At 47.5% G+C, this 21,096-nt stretch overlaps 1 protein-coding gene across 7 annotated transcripts in view; it reads right to left on the bottom strand.

Annotated features, from left to right (window-relative positions):
• DNASE2 (deoxyribonuclease 2, lysosomal) overlaps nt 1-21,096 on the bottom strand; it is a 199,224-nt gene that overhangs the window by 109,929 nt on the left and 68,199 nt on the right. For 6 of the 7 annotated variants that reach the window (XM_056570364.1, XM_056570367.1, XM_056570369.1 and 3 more), the window contains 6 exons: nt 20,960-21,068; nt 17,471-17,642; nt 14,462-14,534; nt 5,546-5,707; nt 5,271-5,468; nt 3,428-3,885 (listed from right to left, as the gene is read on the bottom strand). In XM_056570364.1, the coding sequence (XP_056426339.1) occupies nt 3,548-3,885; nt 5,271-5,468; nt 5,546-5,707; nt 14,462-14,534; nt 17,471-17,642; nt 20,960-21,051 (1,035 nt within the window). In that variant the 5' untranslated portion in view covers nt 21,052-21,068 and the 3' untranslated portion in view covers nt 3,428-3,547. Of the gene's footprint in view, nt 1-3,427; nt 3,886-5,270; nt 5,469-5,545; nt 5,708-14,461; nt 14,535-17,470; nt 17,643-20,959; nt 21,069-21,096 lie in introns of those variants that run through there. The other variant, XM_056570370.1, reaches the window with a different exon arrangement.

Genomic DNA, 21,096 nt, shown 5'->3' on the forward strand with positions numbered 1-21,096 from the left:
TCCCGGGGGTGCTCAACTGGGAAGCGGACTTCCTCAGTCGGTCCTCACCCGACCCTGGCGAGCGGTCCCTACTTCCAGAGGTCTTCGCGCAACTCTGCGACCTCTGGGGCATTCCTGACATGGACCTCTTCGCGTCCCGGCACAATCGGAAGATCCTTCCGTTTGTGTCTAAGTCCCGGGACCCTCAGGCTCTGGCCGTGGACGCCCTAGTGATTCCTTGGGCGGGGTTTGCCCTGCCCTATCTGTTCCCTCCTCTTCCGCTTCTTCCCAGGGTGCTGAGGAAGCTCAAGGCAGAGGGCGTCCCCGCCATTCTGGTAGGTCCAGATTGGCCCCGAAGGTCGTGCAGTCTCTGCATTTGACGGCGTGGCGGTTGAGACCGCGGTTTTGAGGGCCCGCGGGTTCTCTTCCCAAGTCATTCGCACCATGCTCAAGGCTCGAAAGCCCTCCTCTGCAAGGATTTACCACCGTACTTGGAGGTCTTATTTTCGTTGGTGTGAAGCACAGGACTTCTCCCCGGTGACCTTCTCTGTTCCCCATCTTCTCTCCTTTTTGCAGTCGGGGTTGTAACTGGGGTTGTCTCTCAGTTCCCTTAAGGGTAAGGTTTCGGCCCTTACTGTTCTTTTCCAGTGGCCACTGGCTTCTAATCCTCATGTCCGGACCTTCCTGCAAGGAGTGGCGCACGCTGTTCCTCCTTATCGGTCTCCCTCTCCTCCTTGGGACTTGAATTTGGTTCTGAGTGCCCTCCAGGGTGCACCCTTTGAGCCCCTTAGAGAGGTGTCTCTCCGCCTCCTTTCTTGGAAAGTGGCGTTTCCGGTGGCTATCACCTCCATCCGGAGGGTGTCTGAATTGGCAGCCCTTTCCTGCCGTTCTCTGTTTCTGGTGATCCACCAGGACAAGGTTGTTTTCCGGCCAGACCCTTCCTTTTTACCTAAGGTGGTCTCGGCCTTTCATCTCAATGAGGATATTGTCCTCCCGTCATTTTGCCCAGCTCCTTCTCATCCTAGGGAGCGCTTACTGCACAAGCTGGACGTGGTTCGGGCTGTTCGGTCTTATCTCTCCATCACTTCTTCCTTTCGTCAGTGACTCCTTTTTTGTCCTTACGGAAGGTCGTCGCAAGGGACAACCTGCTTCCAAGGCCACCATTTCTAGGTGGATTCGGTCTGCCATTTCGGAAGCCTATCGCTGTAAGGGGAAGATTCCTGCTTTCAGGGTTGTGGCTCATTCAACTCGTTCTGTTGGGGCATCCTGGGCTCTCCAGAATAGAGCCTTGGCCTCGCAGATTTGCAAGGCGGCTACCTGGTCGTCTTTGCACACTTTTTCGAGGTTTTATCGGGTTCATACTTTCGCATCGGCTGATGCTACCCTAGGGCATAAGGTGTTGCAGGCAGCAGTGGATCAGCCGTCTGCCTGATTACTTATCTGCCCACCCAAAGTACGGCTTTGGTACGTCTCACTGTATGTGTCCCCCAATGGAGCCGATAGAGAAAAGGAGATTTTTTAACATTTACCGTAAAATCTCTTTCTCAAAGGATCCATTGGGGGACACAGCTCCCGCCTTTTTTTCTGTCCGAGGGTGTGTTCAGTTCTGTTTTTTCTTCGGGTTCTCGGACAGTTTTGGTTTTTTCCTTGACCTATTGATCTCCTCCTATTGCTCTGGAACTTGAACTGACTAGCTCAGAGCCTGAAGGCGGGTGTATCCTGCTGGGAGGAGCTGACTTTTTTTTTTTATCACCATAGTGTCACACCTCCTAGAGACAGCAAGATACACCCACTGTCTGTGTCCCCCAATGGATCCTTCGAGAAAGAGATTTTACAGTAAGTGTTAAATAATCTCCTTTTTCACAAACTTTTTATATAATGTAGACAATACAATTATATGAATATTAGTAATATAAATTGGTTAAAAAATTTGTATATTTTTGGGTAAAAAGGTGCTGTCCCTGCAGCTATTGCCTGGGTGTCTCTATGAGGAGTCCAAATACAGGAAGTGATGGTAGGACAAGCAGGGCTCTGTGCAGGCTGCAGGCTTGTCAATCATTCTGATGTGTGAGCCCGTAGCAAGTCACAGAGCCTCCGTGCACAGAGCCCTGCTTGTCCACCATCACTTCCTGTATTTGGACTCCTCATAGAGACACACAGGCAATAGCTGTAGGGACAAAAATATATATTTTTTTAACCAATGTATATTACACACATATACATATAATGGTATTATCTACATTATATAAAAAGTTTTTGTTGATGACAGGTACACTTTAATGTTGTGAAAGGTATGTGTGTAAAAAAAACCTAATATCAAAAAAACGCAAGGACATAAGTACTGAATTCAGGGCTTAACATATATGTAAATGTGGACTCTAGATATGTGTTCCGTTTACAGGAAAATGTCCTGAGAAATTCACAACTAGAAGAATGGCATTAGGAGGTGGAGGCCAATTAGTCACTAGTTTTATATATGTGTGGTGTAAGCAGATACTTTTAAAAGGGGTACATTGCTGTTCAGTGTTTGAGACAAACTGTTCCGGGAACTTGTTACGTCATAGCCCCGCCCCCTCAATGATAGCCGTCACGCCCCCTCCCATAGACTAGCATTGAGGGGGCAGGGTGTGGCATGAGGGGGCGGGGCTATGACTTCACAAGCTCTCGGCGTCGGCTCCAGCATTCGGAACAGTTTGTTCCAAACGCTGAGCAGCAGAGTACCCCTTTAAGTGATATAATAAAAGTGATGTTTTATTAGGTTCCCTTTTTTCGTTCGAAGTCTTTACCTTACAGTTCTGCCCATTGAAAAATGAAGAAAAAGTTTTTTTTCTATTCATACATAGAAATATAAATGTTTTTCAATATATTAAATGTACCCCAAGATCATGGCTAAAAAAAAATAAAAAAATAAAATAAAAAAATTCCAAAAACAAATAACCAATTCTTTAAAAAATGTTAAAGGGTTACTCTGCTCCCCAGCGTCCGGAACTCAATGTTCCGAAGGCTGGGTGCGGGCTTCTGCCCCCTCGTGATGTCAAGCCCCGCCCCCTCAATGCAAGTCTATGGGACTTTCATTGAGAGGGCGGGGCGTGATGTCATGAGGGGGCGGGCGTGAACACGGAATACCGCACCCAGCATTCGGAACATTGAGTTCTGGACGCTGGTGAGCGGAGTAAAAAAAATAAAAATAAAAATTTTTGACTCTTGGAAGTTGGAAAAATGAAATGATAATGTAGTGACGGAAAAAAGTAATAAAACATGAAAAAAAAACAATACAAATTTATTATCACTATAATCATATTGACCCAGAGAACAAAGTTTTGTTGACAATATCACACGGTTAGAACTGAGCACCATAAAAACAAAACACAACAAAAATTCATACCCAGAAAAAATATATATTAAATGTACCCTAAAATCACTGCCTTTATATTTTTAAAAAAATTAATGTTCAACAGAAAAATAAAAAACATTTATGATTCTTGGATCGGTTAGTGATGAAAAAATAAACATTAAGACCCAAAATATGGCAGACAATTCGGTATAGTTTAACTTCAGTATCCCTAGATTATTTGCATTTGTCGTAATCGGACACCAAGGTTTTGAAAGATTTCCATACATTGGGGTCCGAGCTACACAGGGTGCCCCCTCCTCTCTGCATCTCCTCATTATCCCGATTCATATCGCCAATACAGGCCCAGCCCGGGGAGTCAGACCAGGTCACACACCACTTGGAGTGGTCAATGTGAGACGAGAAACTGATGTCCGAGCCAAAGGAGATGAAATTAATGTCATATGTGTGATATGTCAGGGAGCAGTTAGATGGGAGGATTCCCCGGGAGTTCAACCAAAACTGTACATACAGGTCCGACTTCAAGACCTCAGAGACCCATCCGGAATATAGATCTGTGGGGAAAATGAGGGGTGTAAACATAATAAGTATTATAACTACAGTATATACCAACTCCTGATCCTCTTATTACCCTATAACATCTTATTACAGTAACCCGGCTCCTGATCCTCTTATTACCCTCTAACATCTTATTACAGTAACCCGCCTCCTGATCCTCTTATTACCCTATAACATCTTATTACAGTAACCCGGCTCCTGATCCTCTTATTACCCCTATAACATCTTATTACAGTAACCCGGCTCCTGATCCACTTATTACCCTATAACATCTTATTACAGTAACCCGGCTCCTGATCCTCTTATTACCCTATAACATCTTATTACAGTAACCCGGCTCCTGATCCTCTTATTACCCTATAACATCTTATTACAGTAACCCGGCTCCTGATCCTCTTATTACCCCTATAACATCTTATTACAGTAACCCGGCTCCTGATCCTCTTATTACCCTATAACATCTTATTACAGTAACCCGGCTCCTGATTCTCTTATTACTCTTGTAACATTTTATTACAGTAACCAGGCTCCTGATCCTCTTATTACCCTATAACATCTTATTACAGTAACCCGGCTCCTGATCCTCTTATTACCCTATAACATCTTATTACAGTAACCCGCCTCCTGATCCTCTTATTACCCTATAACATCTTATTACAGTAACCTGGCTCCTGATCCTCTTATTACCCTATAACATCTTATTACAGTAACCCGGCTCCTGATCCTCTTATTACCCTATAACATCTTATTACAGTAACCCGGCTCCTGATCCTCTTATTACCCTATAACATCTTATTACAGTATCCTGGCTCCTGATCCTCTTATTACCCCTATAACATCTTATTACAGTATCCTGGCTCCTGATCCTCTTATTACCCCTATAACATCTTATTACAGTGACCTGGCTCCTGATCCTCTTATTACCCTATAACATCTTATTACAGTAACCCGGCTCCTGTTCCTCTTATTACCCTATAACATCTTATTACAGTAACCCGGCTCCTGATCCTCTTATTACCCCTATAACATCTTATTACAGTAACCCGGCTCCTGATTCTCTTATTTTCCTATAAAATCTTATTACAATAACCCGGCTCCTGATCCTCTTATTACCCTATAACATCTTATTACAGTAACCCGGCTCCTGATCCTCTTATTACCCTATAACATCTTATTACAGTAACCCAGCTCCAGATCCTCTTATTACCCTATAACATCTTATTATAGTAACCCGGCTCCTGATCCTCTTACTACCCCAGTAACATCTTATTACAGTAACCCAGCTCCTGATCCTCTTATTACCCTATAACATCTTATTATAGTAACCCGGCTCCTGATCCTCTTACTACCCCAGTAACATCCCAGTAAACACTTATCTCACCATCTCCAAATCTTGCATGTTTGGCAAAACTTGTGAACTGTTTGCCGCCAGCTGAATTGAGGGTGACTTGCCGGTTCCATGGGGGTTTGGTTACTTCCTTCTTCATTGCTGCTGAGTTTAGGTCGGGTAAGTCACCACTGAAGGGGTCTGGGATGGAGGAATCATACGGGGTGATGGTGTTGTACATAAGCTGGGTGCCTATAACACAACAGAGAAAATATATGACTCTTAAGCTTGGATCAACTAGTATGATGAAGGTTTTACCCTTTACTTACCAATTTCTTTGAACTGTGCATATGGGTAAGTGACGCAGATGAAGGACTGACCATTGTGATAGGCATTGGGAGGCCAGTCATACTTTTCTGAACTGGATGGCGGAAAGTGAGGAACGCTGTGTATGAGCCAGAAGCCCTGAGTTTTGTCAAGAAGAACAACACCTAAAAACAGGAAAAAACGTGTCAGTGTCATATTCTCATATTTTGTAGCAACATACAGAAGCAATCCTGAAATTTCATCACGATTGCCCTGCCGCCTCTACTGGCCATGTGGTCACTAAAGGTATTTGCAGAATTGCATTCAGGGACAAAACATACCCATTCAATGATCTAAGCATATAAAGCTATGGGGGACCCACAGGTGGCAGCAGAGGAATGGTGAAGAATTCTTGAAAGGGGTACTCCGGAGGGAGAAGAAAATTGTTTTCAAATCAACTGGTGCCAGAAAGTTCTACAAATCTGTAAATTACTTCTATTTAATAATCTTATTCCTTTAAGTAATTATCAGCTGCTGTATGCACCAGTAGAAGTTGTGTAGTTGTTTCCAGTTGGACCACAGTGCTCTCTGCTGACACCTCTGTCCATGTCAGGAACTGTCCCGAGCAGGAGAGGTTTGCTATGGGGATTTGCACCTACTCTGGACAGTTCCTGACATGGACAGAGGTGTCAGCAGAGAGCACTGTGGTCAGACTGGAAAGAACTACACAACTTCCTCTGGAGCATAGAGCAGCTGATAAGTATGGGAAGGGTTCCGATTTTTACACATTGTACATAAATCTGTAGAACTTTCTGGCACCAGTTGATCTGAAATATTTTTTCCCTTCCGGAGTACCCCTTTAAGGTGTGTATAATACAGTCTCATATTTTCCAGGGGGCGATAATGTTTGGGCCTATGGAAAAAGTGGGAACCTAAGGGCACATCCATACTATGGTAAATTCCGATTGTTTTCAATGGGATTCTGCTGCACCATGCAGAATTTTGGAAATTCAAATTCCGGACTCTGCCAAAAGAAAGAACAGCGGATCCGCTCGGATATCCATTGCCGTCAATAATGACTGTGCATGTCCAAGTGCTGCAGGGATGTGGAATTCCTATCTCCCGAAGCCTGGGACATGCAGTTCCGGGGGCCGGGCAAGTGAATTTTCCGGCCCTTAGCCCTGCTTCAGGCATGCAGGGCCGGTCCTGACAAGCATGGTGGCGCTCAGCAGTCTGTATGGATCGGGCTCCTGACTCGTGCCTGCTCCATACTCTGCAGCCCCTGGCTGTTCTCAGTAGCCAGGGGCCGCGGCTAATAATGAGCATGCGGTGATCGCCGCGGCTGGCTATTAACCCTTACGATTGCTGCTGTCAAAGCTGACAGCGGCGTCTAAAGGGACATGTGAATGCTCCCTGGTGGGCTAGTGTGGTGGATGGCCCCTCTGAGCAAGATCGCGGGGGGATCCACTATAGAGGTAGCCGGAGGGTTTACCTCTGCTTCCTGCCATCCCGGCTCTGTCATCCTGGCTGGACTAGGCTCTATCAATGGATCGCAGAGCACACAGATCAATGGAGTTCAATAGAACTCTATTGATCTGTATGAGGGATCTAATGATTCCTCCTAAAAGTCTAATAAAGTGTTAAAAAAAACAAAAAAGCTTAAGTATAAAAGATACACATTAACCCGTCCATGTTAAAAATTCTAATCCCCCTTTTCCTATATAAAAACATGTAAACATAATAAAAATAAACATATTTGGTATTGCTGCATGCGTAATTGTAAAAACTATTAAAATATAACATTATGTATCCAGTACGGTAAATCACGTAAATGTAAAAAAATTCCCAAACCACAGAATTGCAATTTTTATAATATGCCAGAAAACAAAATTAAAAAGCGAAAAAGTCAGATCAATACCAAAATGGTACCTATACAAAAAACAGATTATGGCGCAAAATGAGCTCTCATACACCCTGGTATACGATTTTTTTTTTTTTTTTTTTTTAAAGCTACAGGGGTCAAAAAATGGTAATTAAAAAAAATTCTAAACAGTTCTGAATTAAAAAAAAATGTGTAAAACATGACAGAAACTATACCAATTTGCTATTGCTGTAATGAGGCGGCCTAAAGTATCAAAACAACATGTTCGCTCAACCACAAGGTAAATGGAACCACAAGGAAAACCACCAAATTTGCAAAAAGGAAATTTTTTAACACTTACTGTAAAATCTCTTTCTCGAAGGATCCATTGGGGGACACAGACAGTGGGGTGTATCTTGCTGTCTCTAGGAGGTGACACTATGGCAACAAAAACAGTTGGCTCCTCCCAGCAGGATATACCCGCCTTCAGGCTCTGAGCTAGTCAGTTTAAGTTCCAGAGAAATAGGAGGAGACCAATAGGTCAAAGAAAGACCTAAAAACTGTCTGAGAACCAGAACATAACTGAACACACCCTCGGACAGAGAACCAAAGGGAAAAATAAAAATAAAAAAAAAGGGCGGGAGCTGTGTCCTTCAAGAAAGAGATTTTACAGTAAGTGTTAAAAAATCTCCTTTTCTCTATCGGCTCCATTGGTGGACACAGACAGTGGGACGTACCAAAGCCGTCCCTTGGGTGGGCAGATAAGTAAATCAGGCAGACGGCTGATCCACTGCCGCCTGCAACACCTTACGCCCCAGGGAAGCATCAGCCGATGCGAAAGTATGAACCCGATAAAACCTCGAGAATGTGTGCAAAGACGACCAGGTAGCCGCCTTGCAAATCTACGAGGCCGAGCCTCTATTTTGCAGAGCCCAGGATGCCCCAACAGAACGAGTGGAATAAGCCATAACCCTGAAAGGAGGAATCTTCCCCTTACAGCGATAGGCTTCCGAAATGGCAGACTGAATCCACCTAGAAATGGTGGCCTTGGAAGCAGGTTGTCCCTTGCTATGACCTTCCGTCAGGACGAAAAAGGAATCACACTGACGAAAGGAAGAAGTGATGGAGAGATAAGACCTAACAGCCCGAACCACGTCCAGCTTGTGCAGTAAGCGCTCCCTAGGATGAGAAGGAGACGGGCAAAATGACGGGAGGACAATATCCTCATTGAGATGAAAGGCCGAGACCACCTTAGTTTAAGGGTCTGGCCGGAAAACAACCTTGTCCTGGTGAATCACCAGAAACGGAGAACGGCAGGAAAGGGCTTCCAATTCAGACACCCTTCGGATGGAGGTGATAGCCACCAGAAACGCCACTTTCCAAGAAAGAAGGCGGAGAGACACTTCTCTAAGGGGCTCAAAGGGTGCACCCTGGAGGGCACTCAGGACCAAATTCAAGTCCCAAGGGGGAGAAGGTGACCGATAAGGAGGAACAGTGTGCGCCACTCCTTGTAGGAAGGTCCGGACATGAGGATTAGAAGCCAGGGGCCGCTGGAAAAGAACAGTAAGGGCCGAAACCTGACCCTTAAGAGAACTGAGAGACAACCCCAGTTCCATCCCAACTGCAAAAAGGAGAGAAGACGGGGGAACGAGAAGGTCACCGGGGAGAAGTCCTGTGCTTCACACCATGAAAATAAGACCGCCAAGTACGGTGGTAAATCCTTGCAGAGGAGGGCTTACGAGCCTTGAACATTGTGCGAATGATATGGGAAGAGAACCCGCGGGCCCTAAAAACCGCGGCCTCAACCGCCACGCCGTCAAATGCAGCGACTGTAAATTGGCAAAGGGGACCCTGGGAGAGCAGGTCCGGACGGAGCGGAAGGCGCAGTGGAGAGTCGTACAGGAGCCTGACTACGTCGGCGTACCACGACCTTCGGGGCCAATCTGGAGCTACCAGAATGGCAGGGACGCCCTCTGCCTTGAGCTTCCTCAGCACCCTGGGAAGAAGCGGAAGAGGAGGGAACAGATAGGGTAGGGTAAACCCCGCCCAAGGAATTACTAGGACATCCACAGCCAGAGCCTGAGGGTCCCGGGACTTGGACACAAACCGAAGGATCTTCTGATTGTGCCGGGACGCGAAGAGGTCCACGTCCGGAATGCCCCAGAGGTCGCAGAGGTGCGCGAAGACCTCTGGATGTAGAGACCACTCGCCGGGGTCGGGAGAGGACAGACTGAGGAAGTCTGCTTCCCAGTTGAGCACCCCTGGGATGTGAATCGCCGAGATGGCCGGAACCTTGCTCTCCGCCCAGGAGAGAATCTTGGTCACCTTGGCCATGGCTGCCGAGCTGCGAGTGCCACCCTGACGATTTATGTATGCCACGGCCGTGGCATTGTCCGACTGAACGCGGACAGGACGGAACTGAAGATGGGACTCCCAATGAAGAAGACAAAGAAGAATCGGCCGTAATTCCAATATGTTTATCGGAAGAAGGATCTCCCAGGGAGACCAGAGTCCCTGAACCGTCCAATCCCTGAACACGCCGCCCCACCCCGACAGGCTGGCATCCGTTGTAACAACCTGCCAGTTAAGGGAAAGAAACGACCGCCCTTGGAGAAGAAGGGGGAGCGGAGCCACCAGAGCAGAGACTGACGGACCCTGCGAGGGAGAACAATTTGACGATTGAGGGACAGAGGAGACCTGTTCCACCGAGAGAGAATCGCCAGTTGGAGGGGACGGTAATGAAACTGGGCAAAAGGTACGGCCTCCATAGTTGCCATCATCCGACCCAGGACTTCCATACAAGTGCGAATGGAGACTGATACCTGGGTCCAAAGGGAGCGGATCCCCGACCAGATCGCCAGACGTTTGTCCGACGGAAGGCGAATTCGGGCAGAGGCCGTGTCGAAGAGAAGTCCCAGAAAGGTTAGAGACTGGGTAGGATGGAGGACTGACTTGTCCTGGTTGATCATCCACCCGAAGCGAGCCAGAGTGTGGAGAGTGATGTCCAGATTCTCCAGAGTCTGGGCCCTGGTTGGAGCCTTGATGAGAAGGTCGTCCAGGTAGGGTATCACCGAGATTCCCCTCGACCGTAACAGGCCCATCACCGGCGCAAGGACCTTTGTAAAGACCCGAGGAGCCGTGGCTAGACCGAAGGGGAGAGCTACAAATTGAAAGTGCCCCTCCGGAACCGCAAAGCGGAGGTACCGATGATGGCCCGGAAATATTGGCAAATGGAGGTAGGAATCCTTGATGTCCACCGATGAGAGGAACTCCCCTTGTTCCAGGGACGCCACTACCGAACGGAGGGATTCCATTCGGAAGTGGTGGATGAGAAGATGAAGACTGAGACGCTTGAGGTCCAAAATTGGACGCACAGAACCGTCCTTCTTGGGGACCACAAAAAGATTTGAATAGAAACCCCGAAAACATTCCCCTGATGGAAAAGGGACGATAACCCCCTGGAGAAGCAGAGACTGGAGAGCCGCTCGAAACTGCTTCGCCAGAGGAGGAGACCGGGGGGCCCGGGATCGAAAAAAGCGATCCCTCGGAAGGGATGCAAATTCGATCCGGTAACCGTTGGACACCACGTCCCTGACCCAAGAGTCTTGAATGTGAGAGGTCCAAATGTCTTGAAAAAGTAAGAGACGCCCTCCCACCCGAGAAGAAACCGCGGTTGGGGGCCTCACTTCATGCAGAAGTGGGCTTGCGGTTGCCTGATTTGGGCACAAAATGGCCAGACCGGTTGGAGTCAGACTTCCAAGACGGGCGAGCCTGGAACGAGGGAGCCTTCTTGTCCCGCGAGGGCGTCTGCCCGGATCCCTTGCTGGAGCTGGAGGTCCGAAAGGACCGAAAGGAAAAGGCCTCTCTTTGGGAAGTAGGGCGAGCCTTATTCTGAGGTAACAAGGAACTCTTACCTCCCGTTGCCTCGGAGATAATCTCATCAAGGCGTTTGCCAAAAAGACGGCCACCCGTAAAGGGAAGCTCAGTAAGTGATCTTTTGGAAGCGGCATCCGGATTCCAAGCCTTAAGCCACATAGAGCGGCGGAGGGCCGCTAGATGACCCACAGAATAGGCAGAACAACGGGCTGCCTGCATGGAAGCTGCGCACAGAAAATCCCCGGCTTTAGAGCATTGGAGAGCCAAAGCAGATAGATCCTCCGGGGGGGATCCAGCTAAGATATCCTGATGGAGCTTTTGGCACCACTCCGACAGGCCCTTGGACACCCACGAGGGGAACGCTCACGTCTACTTGAAGACTCATTGGAAGAGTCAGTCGAGGCACCCCTAGGACGCTTGTGAGAGCGTGAGGAATGTGGAGACGAGGAGCAAGCTCTTCCAGAGGTCCTGCGCAGGGAAGACCCCTTCAAGGCGGACACCACTTCCCGGGAGGCCTCAGCCACCGAGCGGGAGACTTTGTTCAAGTCAGCCATATACTGGGTCAGGGAAGAAACCCAGGCTGGGGGAGCGGCTGGATCCACCGGGACCGAAGGGGCATCCGGAGGTACTAGGGGGTCTGGGGGAGCAGTGGAGCAGGCAGGACAAGTGGGCTCAGCAGAGCCAGACATTTTGGTATTACAGTGCTTACAGAGATAGTAAGCCACTGAAGTTCCAGGTCTATGTTTAGAGGGAGGAACAGTTTCTGGGTACGGACATATTGAGGGAAAAGAAGGGAGATAGGAACTTTCTCACCCTAGTCTGTGTCCCCTGTCAGCTGCAGTGAGGAGACTCACTCTGTGCAGCTAGAGAGAGAGAAAAAGGCCAGCCAATAGGAAGAGAGGGGCGTGCCTGAAGCAAGACACTAAGTAAATGCCCCTTTCCTACTGAAATTCGCACCCACGGCGTTGATTGGAGGCAGCTTCGCACCTCTGAGCTCTCCCAGCCCCGTGGGCGGAGCCACAGTCCGGCTGGGAGAACTGTCATGGCGCCTGCTCCTTGCCCCGAGCGCACCTGCCGCTCGTTTGTGCGCTCGGGGGAATAGGGCGGGCGGCCAGCGCCGGCAGAGACTGCCGGTGAAAAGAAGTAAGCAGGCGCAGAAGCGCCGGCTAATAGCAGCGCCACGGCAGTGAGCTGCTTATAAAGCGCTGCCGGCAAAGTGAAACTAAGCCGGCGCAGAAAAGCGCCCGGCCCGGGACAGTGCCGCGACTGACAGCCGCGATAAGGCGCTGTGAGACAAGGTTAAAACGCACATGCACACAAGTGAAGCGCCGGAATAAGGCGCTATGGACGTGCACCCAAACACACACACACACAAGTGAAGTGCCCCCTATATGAAGCCCCTTCAGGTGCCACTGCTCCCCCAAAAATAAAGTGAAGCCTGTAATAAAGTGTAGCCCCTGTAAGTTAGCCCCCCAAAAAAAAAAAACTAAAGGGTGGGCCAAAACAGGGGGTCTCCAGCTGCTGCGAGTCCGTACCTGTGGAGAAAAAAGGGGAAGTACTTACCTCAGTCAGAAGAACTTACCTACTGGAGTCTTCAGTGAAGTCTTCAGTCAGCATTAGTTAACTGCATCACGCCTGGCTGCTATGCGCGAGCGAGGCGAGCAGAGAAATAGGGGGACCCGGACCCGTGAGGTACCACCCAAGCACTGACCGTTGGCGAGGGGGGGTTGACAGCGCATATACGCAATGTCTGTGCCCCTCACTGGCAATGGGGAAACGGGGAACCGCAGTCCCCGAGTCCCCACCTGAAAACAGAAAAGAAAAGGAATAAAAAACTAACATGTCCCTATACTAGGAAAACAAAACCCAGACCATGTCCACCTCCTTAGACACGAAGCTTAAACCTCACCGATTATATATATAATTTATTTTTTTGGTTCGGAGAATAGGTTATTGAAAAATGTAAAAGGTATCACTATAGTAGTTAGTTATGGCTATTATAGGTCGAGGAGGAAAAAATTTGAGATTTTGCTCCGTTTTAGTCCCGTGGACAAGAAGTTTTTTATAAAATTTCCACACCCCTGAGCTGACTGCATCAGAACTGAATGTCCAACCTGTATTTCTGCAGGTGGACATTCTGTAGTGTGAATGCACCCTAAAACATTGAAAAGCACACCAAGGATGGAAGACAACGGTACTGGTGAAAGTCTGTTCAGACCATCAATTGGTTAAAGAGTACCTCTCATGATCTTGTTAAATGTTATAAACCTCCCAGGTCACTGCCCCCATCATGATAAACCACCCCCTGCCTTTATTTTTATTATTTTTTAGTTTTCTACCTTGATATTGCTCTGTATTTTCTGCTCAGTCTCAGTCACATTCACTGACTGGGAAGGGGCGTTCCCCAGCAGGCGTGACATCATCTGAAGCCATTTAGGGGAGAACTTCCTCCCTCACTTTGCTACACACAGCCCAGAGCAGTTCAGTGTGAGATGAGCTATGATTGGCTAAGGCTGCACACACACACACCCCCCTCAGCACTCCAGGCTGCATTTCCTGATTTTGGACTTCTGCCAGGCCAGCATAAGACCAAAGTCTGTGCAAGAGATGGGGGGGGGGGGGGGATGTGCTCTGGACAAGTAGGGAAACAAAGTACATTAGAAAGATTTTTTTATTTACCATAAGGAGTGCAATAGCAAAAATTAGTTTTAATAACCGTGCCCATTTAAGCAAGTCATGGCTGCACAGCCGCTTCCCCGTGTTCAAGAGATCGGGAGAGGTCGGTAGATTATAGGTTCTTTTATTGCTATATGTGAGAAGTCACATATAGAATCGTAAAAGGGGAAGTCCATTCGAAATATGAAATTAGTAAAAAAAAAAAAAAATATTGTTTTAGTAAAGGTCGGCCGTGTGGTTAACAGTAGTAGCAGTTCTGCATTGTCGCAACCCCAAGGTTTCGCTATGAGAAACAGACTCGTGACTACCACTGTGTCAATAGTCAGTGTTTCTCAAGCAGGGTGCCTCCAGCTGTTGCAAAACTACAATTCCCAGCATGCCCGGACAGCCTTTGGATGTCCTGGCATGCTGGGAGTTGTAGTTTTGCAACAGCTGGAGGCACCCTGCTTGGGAAATATTGCAGTAGCTACACAGGGGACACATGATATTCTGTGGTTACATGTAGAATTGTCAAGAAATGGGGCACCTTTAGTGTGGCCACGGATGACACCGGACATAGTCACAGGAGGTTGATCATTGTACAGCACATAAGCCACGTTCTGCAAGACAAAGAGAAAACAAGAAAAAAAACTTTTTAAATGGGGACTGTCAGAATAAAAAACTTTTTATATGTTGTACATATATTATCCTATCTAATATACTTCATAGAAAAATCTCCTTTTATATAGAAATCATGGCTTACAAAATATATGCAGTTTGCCCCCTGTAGTAAGCTTTCCCCGTGAAGGTAGGACTCGCCTGTAGGTCGTTTGTCCCCTGTAGGTAGGACCATCTGTAAGTAGTTTGACCCCCCTGCAGGTAGGACCATCTGTAAGTAGTTTGCCCCCCCCTGCAGGTAGGACCATCTGTAAGTAGTTTGCCCCCCCTGCAGGTAGGACCATCTGTAAGTAGTTTGTCCCCCCTGCAGGTAGGACCATCTGTAAGTAGTTTGACCCCCCCTGCAGGTAGGACCATCTGTAAGTAGTTTGCCCCCCCCTGCAGGTAGGACCATCTGTAAGTAGTTTGCCCCCCCTGCAGGTAGGACCATCTGTAAGTAGTTTGTCCCCCCTGCAGGTAGGACCATCTGTAAGTAGTTTGTGCCCCTATAAGTAGGACCATCTGTAAGTAGTCTGTGCCCCCTGCAGGTAAGACCATCTGTAGGTAGTTTGCCCCCCCCTGTAAGTAGGACCATCTGTAAGTAATGTGTCCCCCCTGCAGGTAGGACTATCTGTAAGTAGTTTGTCCCCTATAAGTAGGACCATCTATAAGTAGTCTGTTCCCCCTGCAGGTAAGACCATCTGTAGGTAGTTTGCCACTCCCCTGTAGGTAGGACCATCTGTAGGTAGTTTTCCCCCTGTAGGTAGTTTGCCACCCCCCTGTAGGTAGGACCATCTGTAGGTAGTTTTCCCCCTGTAGGTAGTTTGCCACCCCCCTGTAGGTAGGACCATCAGTAGGTAGTTTTCCCCCTGTAGGTAGTTTGCCACTCCCCTGTAGGTAGGACCATCTGTAGGTAGTTTTCCCCCTGTAGGTAGTTTGCCACCCCCATGTAGGTAGGACCATCTGTAGGTAGTTTTCCCCCTGTAGGTAGTTTGCCACCCCCCTGTAGGTAGGACCAACTGTAGGTAGTTTTCCCCTCAACTCCTGCAGGTAGGACATCTGTAGGAATTTTGCTCCCCTGTCGATAGGATCATCTGTAGGAAGTTTGCTCCCCCACTCCCCAATGTTTAGGACCCCCAGAAGGCAGAAGGCAGTATGCCCTCCTCCCCCCCCCCCCAGTAAGTGGGAACGCCAGAAGGTAGTTCGCCCCATGTAGGTAGCTTCCCTTACCGCTGTAGGTAGTACCACCAGCAGGTATTGTAACCCCCCGGCCCTCCCATGTAAGTAGGACCCGCCTTTGAGGCACTTACAATCTGTCTGTGGCCCCGTTCAGTAAAACTATAGCTCCATTCCCCACCCTTGTTCTCCAGTGTGTTGGCTGGTTTCACCGTACATATTATGGAGTCCTATGAGGCGCAGTGCAGGAGGAGGCAGACATGTATGGTCACATGTTCCTCCATAGGACTCCATGATATGTACAGGAAAACCAGCAGCCACACCGAAGAATAGGAAAGTGGAACGGAGCCAAAGCTTCACAGAACGGGGCCGCAGACAGTGTGGAGTGCAGTTGGAGGTATGGAGGCCATACACATAGGGGGGAGATTTATCAATTTTGCCTGTTGACAGTTCCTTTATTACCCCTTTTTTTTTTTTTACTTTGGTTTTTGTGGACATGCAAATTTATCATTTGGTGCACGTTGTTAGTAATTTTGGCGCAAATGTTGAAATCAGCTGTTCACAGCGCCTTTTACACAGAACTTACCGCCACAGAGGATTTTACCCCGTAGAGCGTATTTTACCCCTTGTGCAGCCATTTCGGAGTCCCCCCTGCAGTATATCAGCAAGCGACGCGAGTTATTTTCTTTTGTGGGGTTTATAGCCACCATGTGAAATGGAATTTATTTTCAACTTGAGTAGTTTTTTTTATTTTTGGTTACTTTAGTGCAGTGGTCTTCAACCTGCGGACCTCCAGATGTTGCAAAACTACAATTCCCAGCATGCCCGGCCAGCCATTGGCTGTCCGGGCATGCTGGGAGTTGTAGTTTTGCAACATCTGGAGGTCCGCAGGTTGGAGACCACTGCTTTAGTGCTTACCTTTCCTGAACCTGTGCGGCCATGTCCAATGCTGGCTCAACGGAGGGTGAAGGTTCCTCAGAGACAACTATGTCGCAGGATAGTATTGAGCAGCCCTGGAGGCGTCGCTGCTTTCACAAAAAAATGTTTTAATGTATTTTGAGGCCTTTATATTTTCTGACATTGCTAAGTGCGTTTTCCATGTACAAAATTTCTTGGCGGTGAATTGCACCAAATAAAATAAAAAAAATATATAAAAGCACAACATTGCACCAAAGATTCATTGGCGCAAATGATGAATTACTGACCAAAGTAAAAAAAAATTTAAATCACACAGAGCACCGTGTGATTTTAAGAAAGTTTAAAAAATGACAGCGGAGGGAATGCGCCAAACTTTGGCGCAAAAAGACATTGCACCAAAGTTACGAAAAAAAAAACAAAAAAAAAAACACATAAATCCGTTGATAAATATCCCCCATAGACCTTAGGACCAAGGAACATTGGTTGAAAAACACTGCCCTAAGGTCTATGGGGGAGATTTATCAAAACCTGTGCAAAGGAAAAGTTGCCCAGTTGCCCATAGCAACCAATCAGATGGCTTCTTTCATTTTGCAGAGGCCTTTTCAAAAATGAAAGAAGCCATCTGATTGGTTGCTATGGGCAACTGGGTAACTTTTCCTCTGGACAGGTTTTGATAAATCTCCCCCTATGTGTATGGCCTCCAGAAGGAACACGGAGACGAATATCCCCTGATGAACATGATGCAGTCACCGGAATACCGGATAATCAGATTTCTACCACATTACCGAGTATTTTATGATATTACCTTTGACTTTGAAGATTTGTAGAGTTGACTGAGCGTTTGTCCCACGGCGCTTTCTGTGCTATTCATCAACGCCACCCCCTGAACCCATCCGCCGCTATTACTGTCCTGGTACATGTACTTTATGCCCCCCTCAGGGGTGTGATCTAGCCGAGGCAACTTGTACACAATGAACCTGGTGATAGAAAAGAAAGCGGATCAGTCATAACTTCAAGTGAGAGGCAATGAGGATCGTCTACATCTTGGGGAGATAGAATAGCGTTGAGCGCGAATATTCGTAATGCGAATTTTTATCGCGAATATCGGCACTTTGCGATTTCACGAATATTAAGAATATAGTGCTATATATATACGTAATGACGAATATTTGTATTTTTTTTTTCAAATGCGAATTTTTATGTGAATTTCGTGAATGAAAAAGTGAATGAACATAGCGGATATATGCGTATTTCGCGAACATAGGACGAGTAATCGTCAATATATTTGCGAAATATCACGAATTCGAACATGGTCCCTGCTGCTCATCACTAAGATAGAAGCAGTGAGGGTTCGTGTGTACGGCGGGATTGGGAGCGACAACTGTTGGCCAAACAAGTGTTATCAAGAGAATATGTCCAGCTTTACATTCACCTATAGCTGTGCTTCCCAACCAGGGTGCCTCCAGCTGTTGCAAAACTACAACTCCCAGCATGCCCGGACAGCCAACGGCTGTCCGGGCATGCTGGGAGTTGTAGTTTTGCAACAGCTGGAGGCACCCTGGTTGGGAAGCACTGACCTATAGGTTCATCTTCTGAATGAAAAATTGCTCTAGAACCGGCGCTGATCTACGGATATTTTATAATCCTCTGATACAGTGGTTCCCAACCGGTGTGAAACAGCTGTCAGGTGGGAAATATGGCGACTGGACACGCTTGGACCCGAGTCTTTAGCACATCCAAGCTGTGATGTCTCCAGGGGGGGGGGGGGGGGGCTTCCGTCCTCTAGTGACACTGCCTGTGGTCACTAAGGCAGGGAACCTCTCTTCTTCTGGGACATTTGTGTCATTATGCACATCCCACAGGTGGAGAAGCTCCCGACTGGCCTCTAGTGGCTGCAGGAAGAACCTTGGAGATGATACCGGTGACTGCAGGATAACTGAGGTATGTGTTTTGTTTTTCTCCTTGGAGGGGGTGGGTGGGGTGTCTTTCCTACAGGTAGTGCTAACTACAAGGAAAAAGCATTCTATAGGGGGGCCATGTTGTTATCTTGTCCCCCGGTAGGTAGCTGCCCACTGTAGGCAAGATAAATACAGGGGCCATATCTACAGAGGAAAAGCTACTTGAGGGGGACCCTATATAGAGAAGAAAAGCTACCTCCAGGGGGGGCTATATACAAAGGGAAAGCAACCTACAAGGGGCTCTATATACAGAAGAAAAGCTACCTACAGAGGGCCCTATATACTGGAGAAGGCTACCAACAAGCGGCTCTCTATACAAGGGGAAAATTTACTTACAGGGGGTCCAGTATACAGATGGAAAGCTACCTTCAGGGGAAGGCCTTATATACAGGTGAAAGGCTACAATCAGGGGGCCCTACACAGGGGGAAAGCTACCTACAGGAGGCCCTATATACAGATGGAAAGCTACCAACATGGGGTCCAATATACAGGGGGAAAGCTACCTACAGGGGGCGCCCTATACACAGGGGAACGGCTACTTACAGTGGGAAAACTACCTACAGGCGGGAAATATATACAGGGGGTAGCTACCTACAGGTGAAAGGCTACCAACAGGGGGAAAGCTACCTACAGGGGGGAGTCCCTATATACAGATGAAAGGCTACCTACAGGGAGCCCTACAAAAGGGGGAAAACTACCTACAGAGGGTCCTATATATAGAGTGAAAGTTACCTACAGGGGGCGCCCTATACACAGGGAAACTGCTATTTACAGTGGGAAAACTACCTACAGGCGGGCAATATATACAGGGGGAAAGATACCTACAGGGGGCCCCTACATACAGGTAAAAGGCTATCAACAGGGAGAAAGCTACATACAGGTTGTCCTATATACAGAGGGAAAGCTACCTGCATGGGGTCAAATATACAGGGAGAAAGCTACTTACAGGTGGGCTGTATATACAGATGGAAAGCTACCTACAGGGGGAGTCTCTATATACAGGTGAAACACTACCTAGAGGGGGCCCTACACAGAGGTAAAGCTACTTACAAAGGGTCCTATAAACATTACATACAGAGGGAAAGCTACCTACAGGGAGGAGGCCCTATATACAGGTGAAAGGCTACCTACAGGGGGCCCTACACAGGGGGAAGCTACATACAGGGGTCCTATATAAAGAGGGAAAGTTGCCTATAGAGGGGCCCTATATACAGGGGAACAGCTACTTACAGTGTGAAAACTACCTACTGGTGGGCAATATATACAGGGAACAGAATACATACAGGGGATCCCTAGATACAGGGAATAGGCTACATACAGGGGGTCCCTATACAGGGGGAAAACTACCTACAGGCGGGCAATATATACAGGGGGCCCCTATATAAAGGGAATAGGCTCCCTATACAGGGTGAAAACTAACTGCAGGGGGTACTATATCCTACATCCAGGGGGCAACTACATACGGGAGGGTTTGTTCATTGTGCCCTGCGGTAATATGTTTTCCCGAGGTGTGTCCCAAAAGGTTAGGAAACACTGCTCTGATGTATCCCAATATGGATGAGGTTATGAATAGTGTTGAGCGCGAATATTCGAATAGCGAATTTTTTTCCGTAAATATCGGTACTTCGCGACTATTTAGAATATCGCGAACTATAATCGTTATGACGAATATTCTGTTTTTTTCCTTTTTTTTCACAGTACACATCACAATGATGTGTACTGTGTAAATAAAAAGTGATCATCCCTCCCTGCTTCCAGCTTGTGGTCCAAAGAAGGCGATTACAGCGAAAATTCGCAAATATCGTCACTTCCAGAGGACGCTGATCCCTCCCTTCCCAATGAGAAGGATGCAAATACAGTTGTCAGAGGTTAGCAACATCCCTAGTAACCTATAGGAAAGTAGTTAGTTGAAAGATATAAACGCACATTTTGCAAATTTTATTACGATTTCGCATGGGAAAAAAAAGTGAACGAATATGCGAAATTCGCGAATAAAGGACGAAGATTGCGGCTTATGCCGCTCATTAGAGATGAGCGAACTTACAGTAAATTCGATTCGTCAAGAACTTCTCGGCTCGGCAGTTGATGACTTATCCTGCATAAATGAGTTCAGCTTTCAGGTGCTCCGGTGGCTGGAAAAGGTGGATACAGACCTAGGAAAGAGTCTCCTAGGACTGTATCCACCTTTTCCAGCCACCGGAGCACCTGAAAGCTGAACTCATTTATGCAGGATAAAGGCATCAACTGCCGAGCCGAGAAGTTCGTGACGAATCGAATTTACTGTAAGTTCCCTCATCTCTACCGCTCATCACTAGTTATGAATAAGGCAACTTAACCAGTCTACAGGTTGTCCATGGTCTCCATAGCAAGAAATGGCCGCAGAGCAAAGGCCGGGAAGGAGGACGCTCAACAAGACCCCAAGAGTCATCTTATGGCCGGAGGATCCTGATGAGAAAAAGAGCAACAAGTAAAT

This window comes from Hyla sarda, chromosome 4 (genome assembly GCF_029499605.1).
Source record: "Hyla sarda isolate aHylSar1 chromosome 4, aHylSar1.hap1, whole genome shotgun sequence".
NCBI classification, from domain to species: Eukaryota; Metazoa; Chordata; class Amphibia; order Anura; family Hylidae; genus Hyla; species Hyla sarda.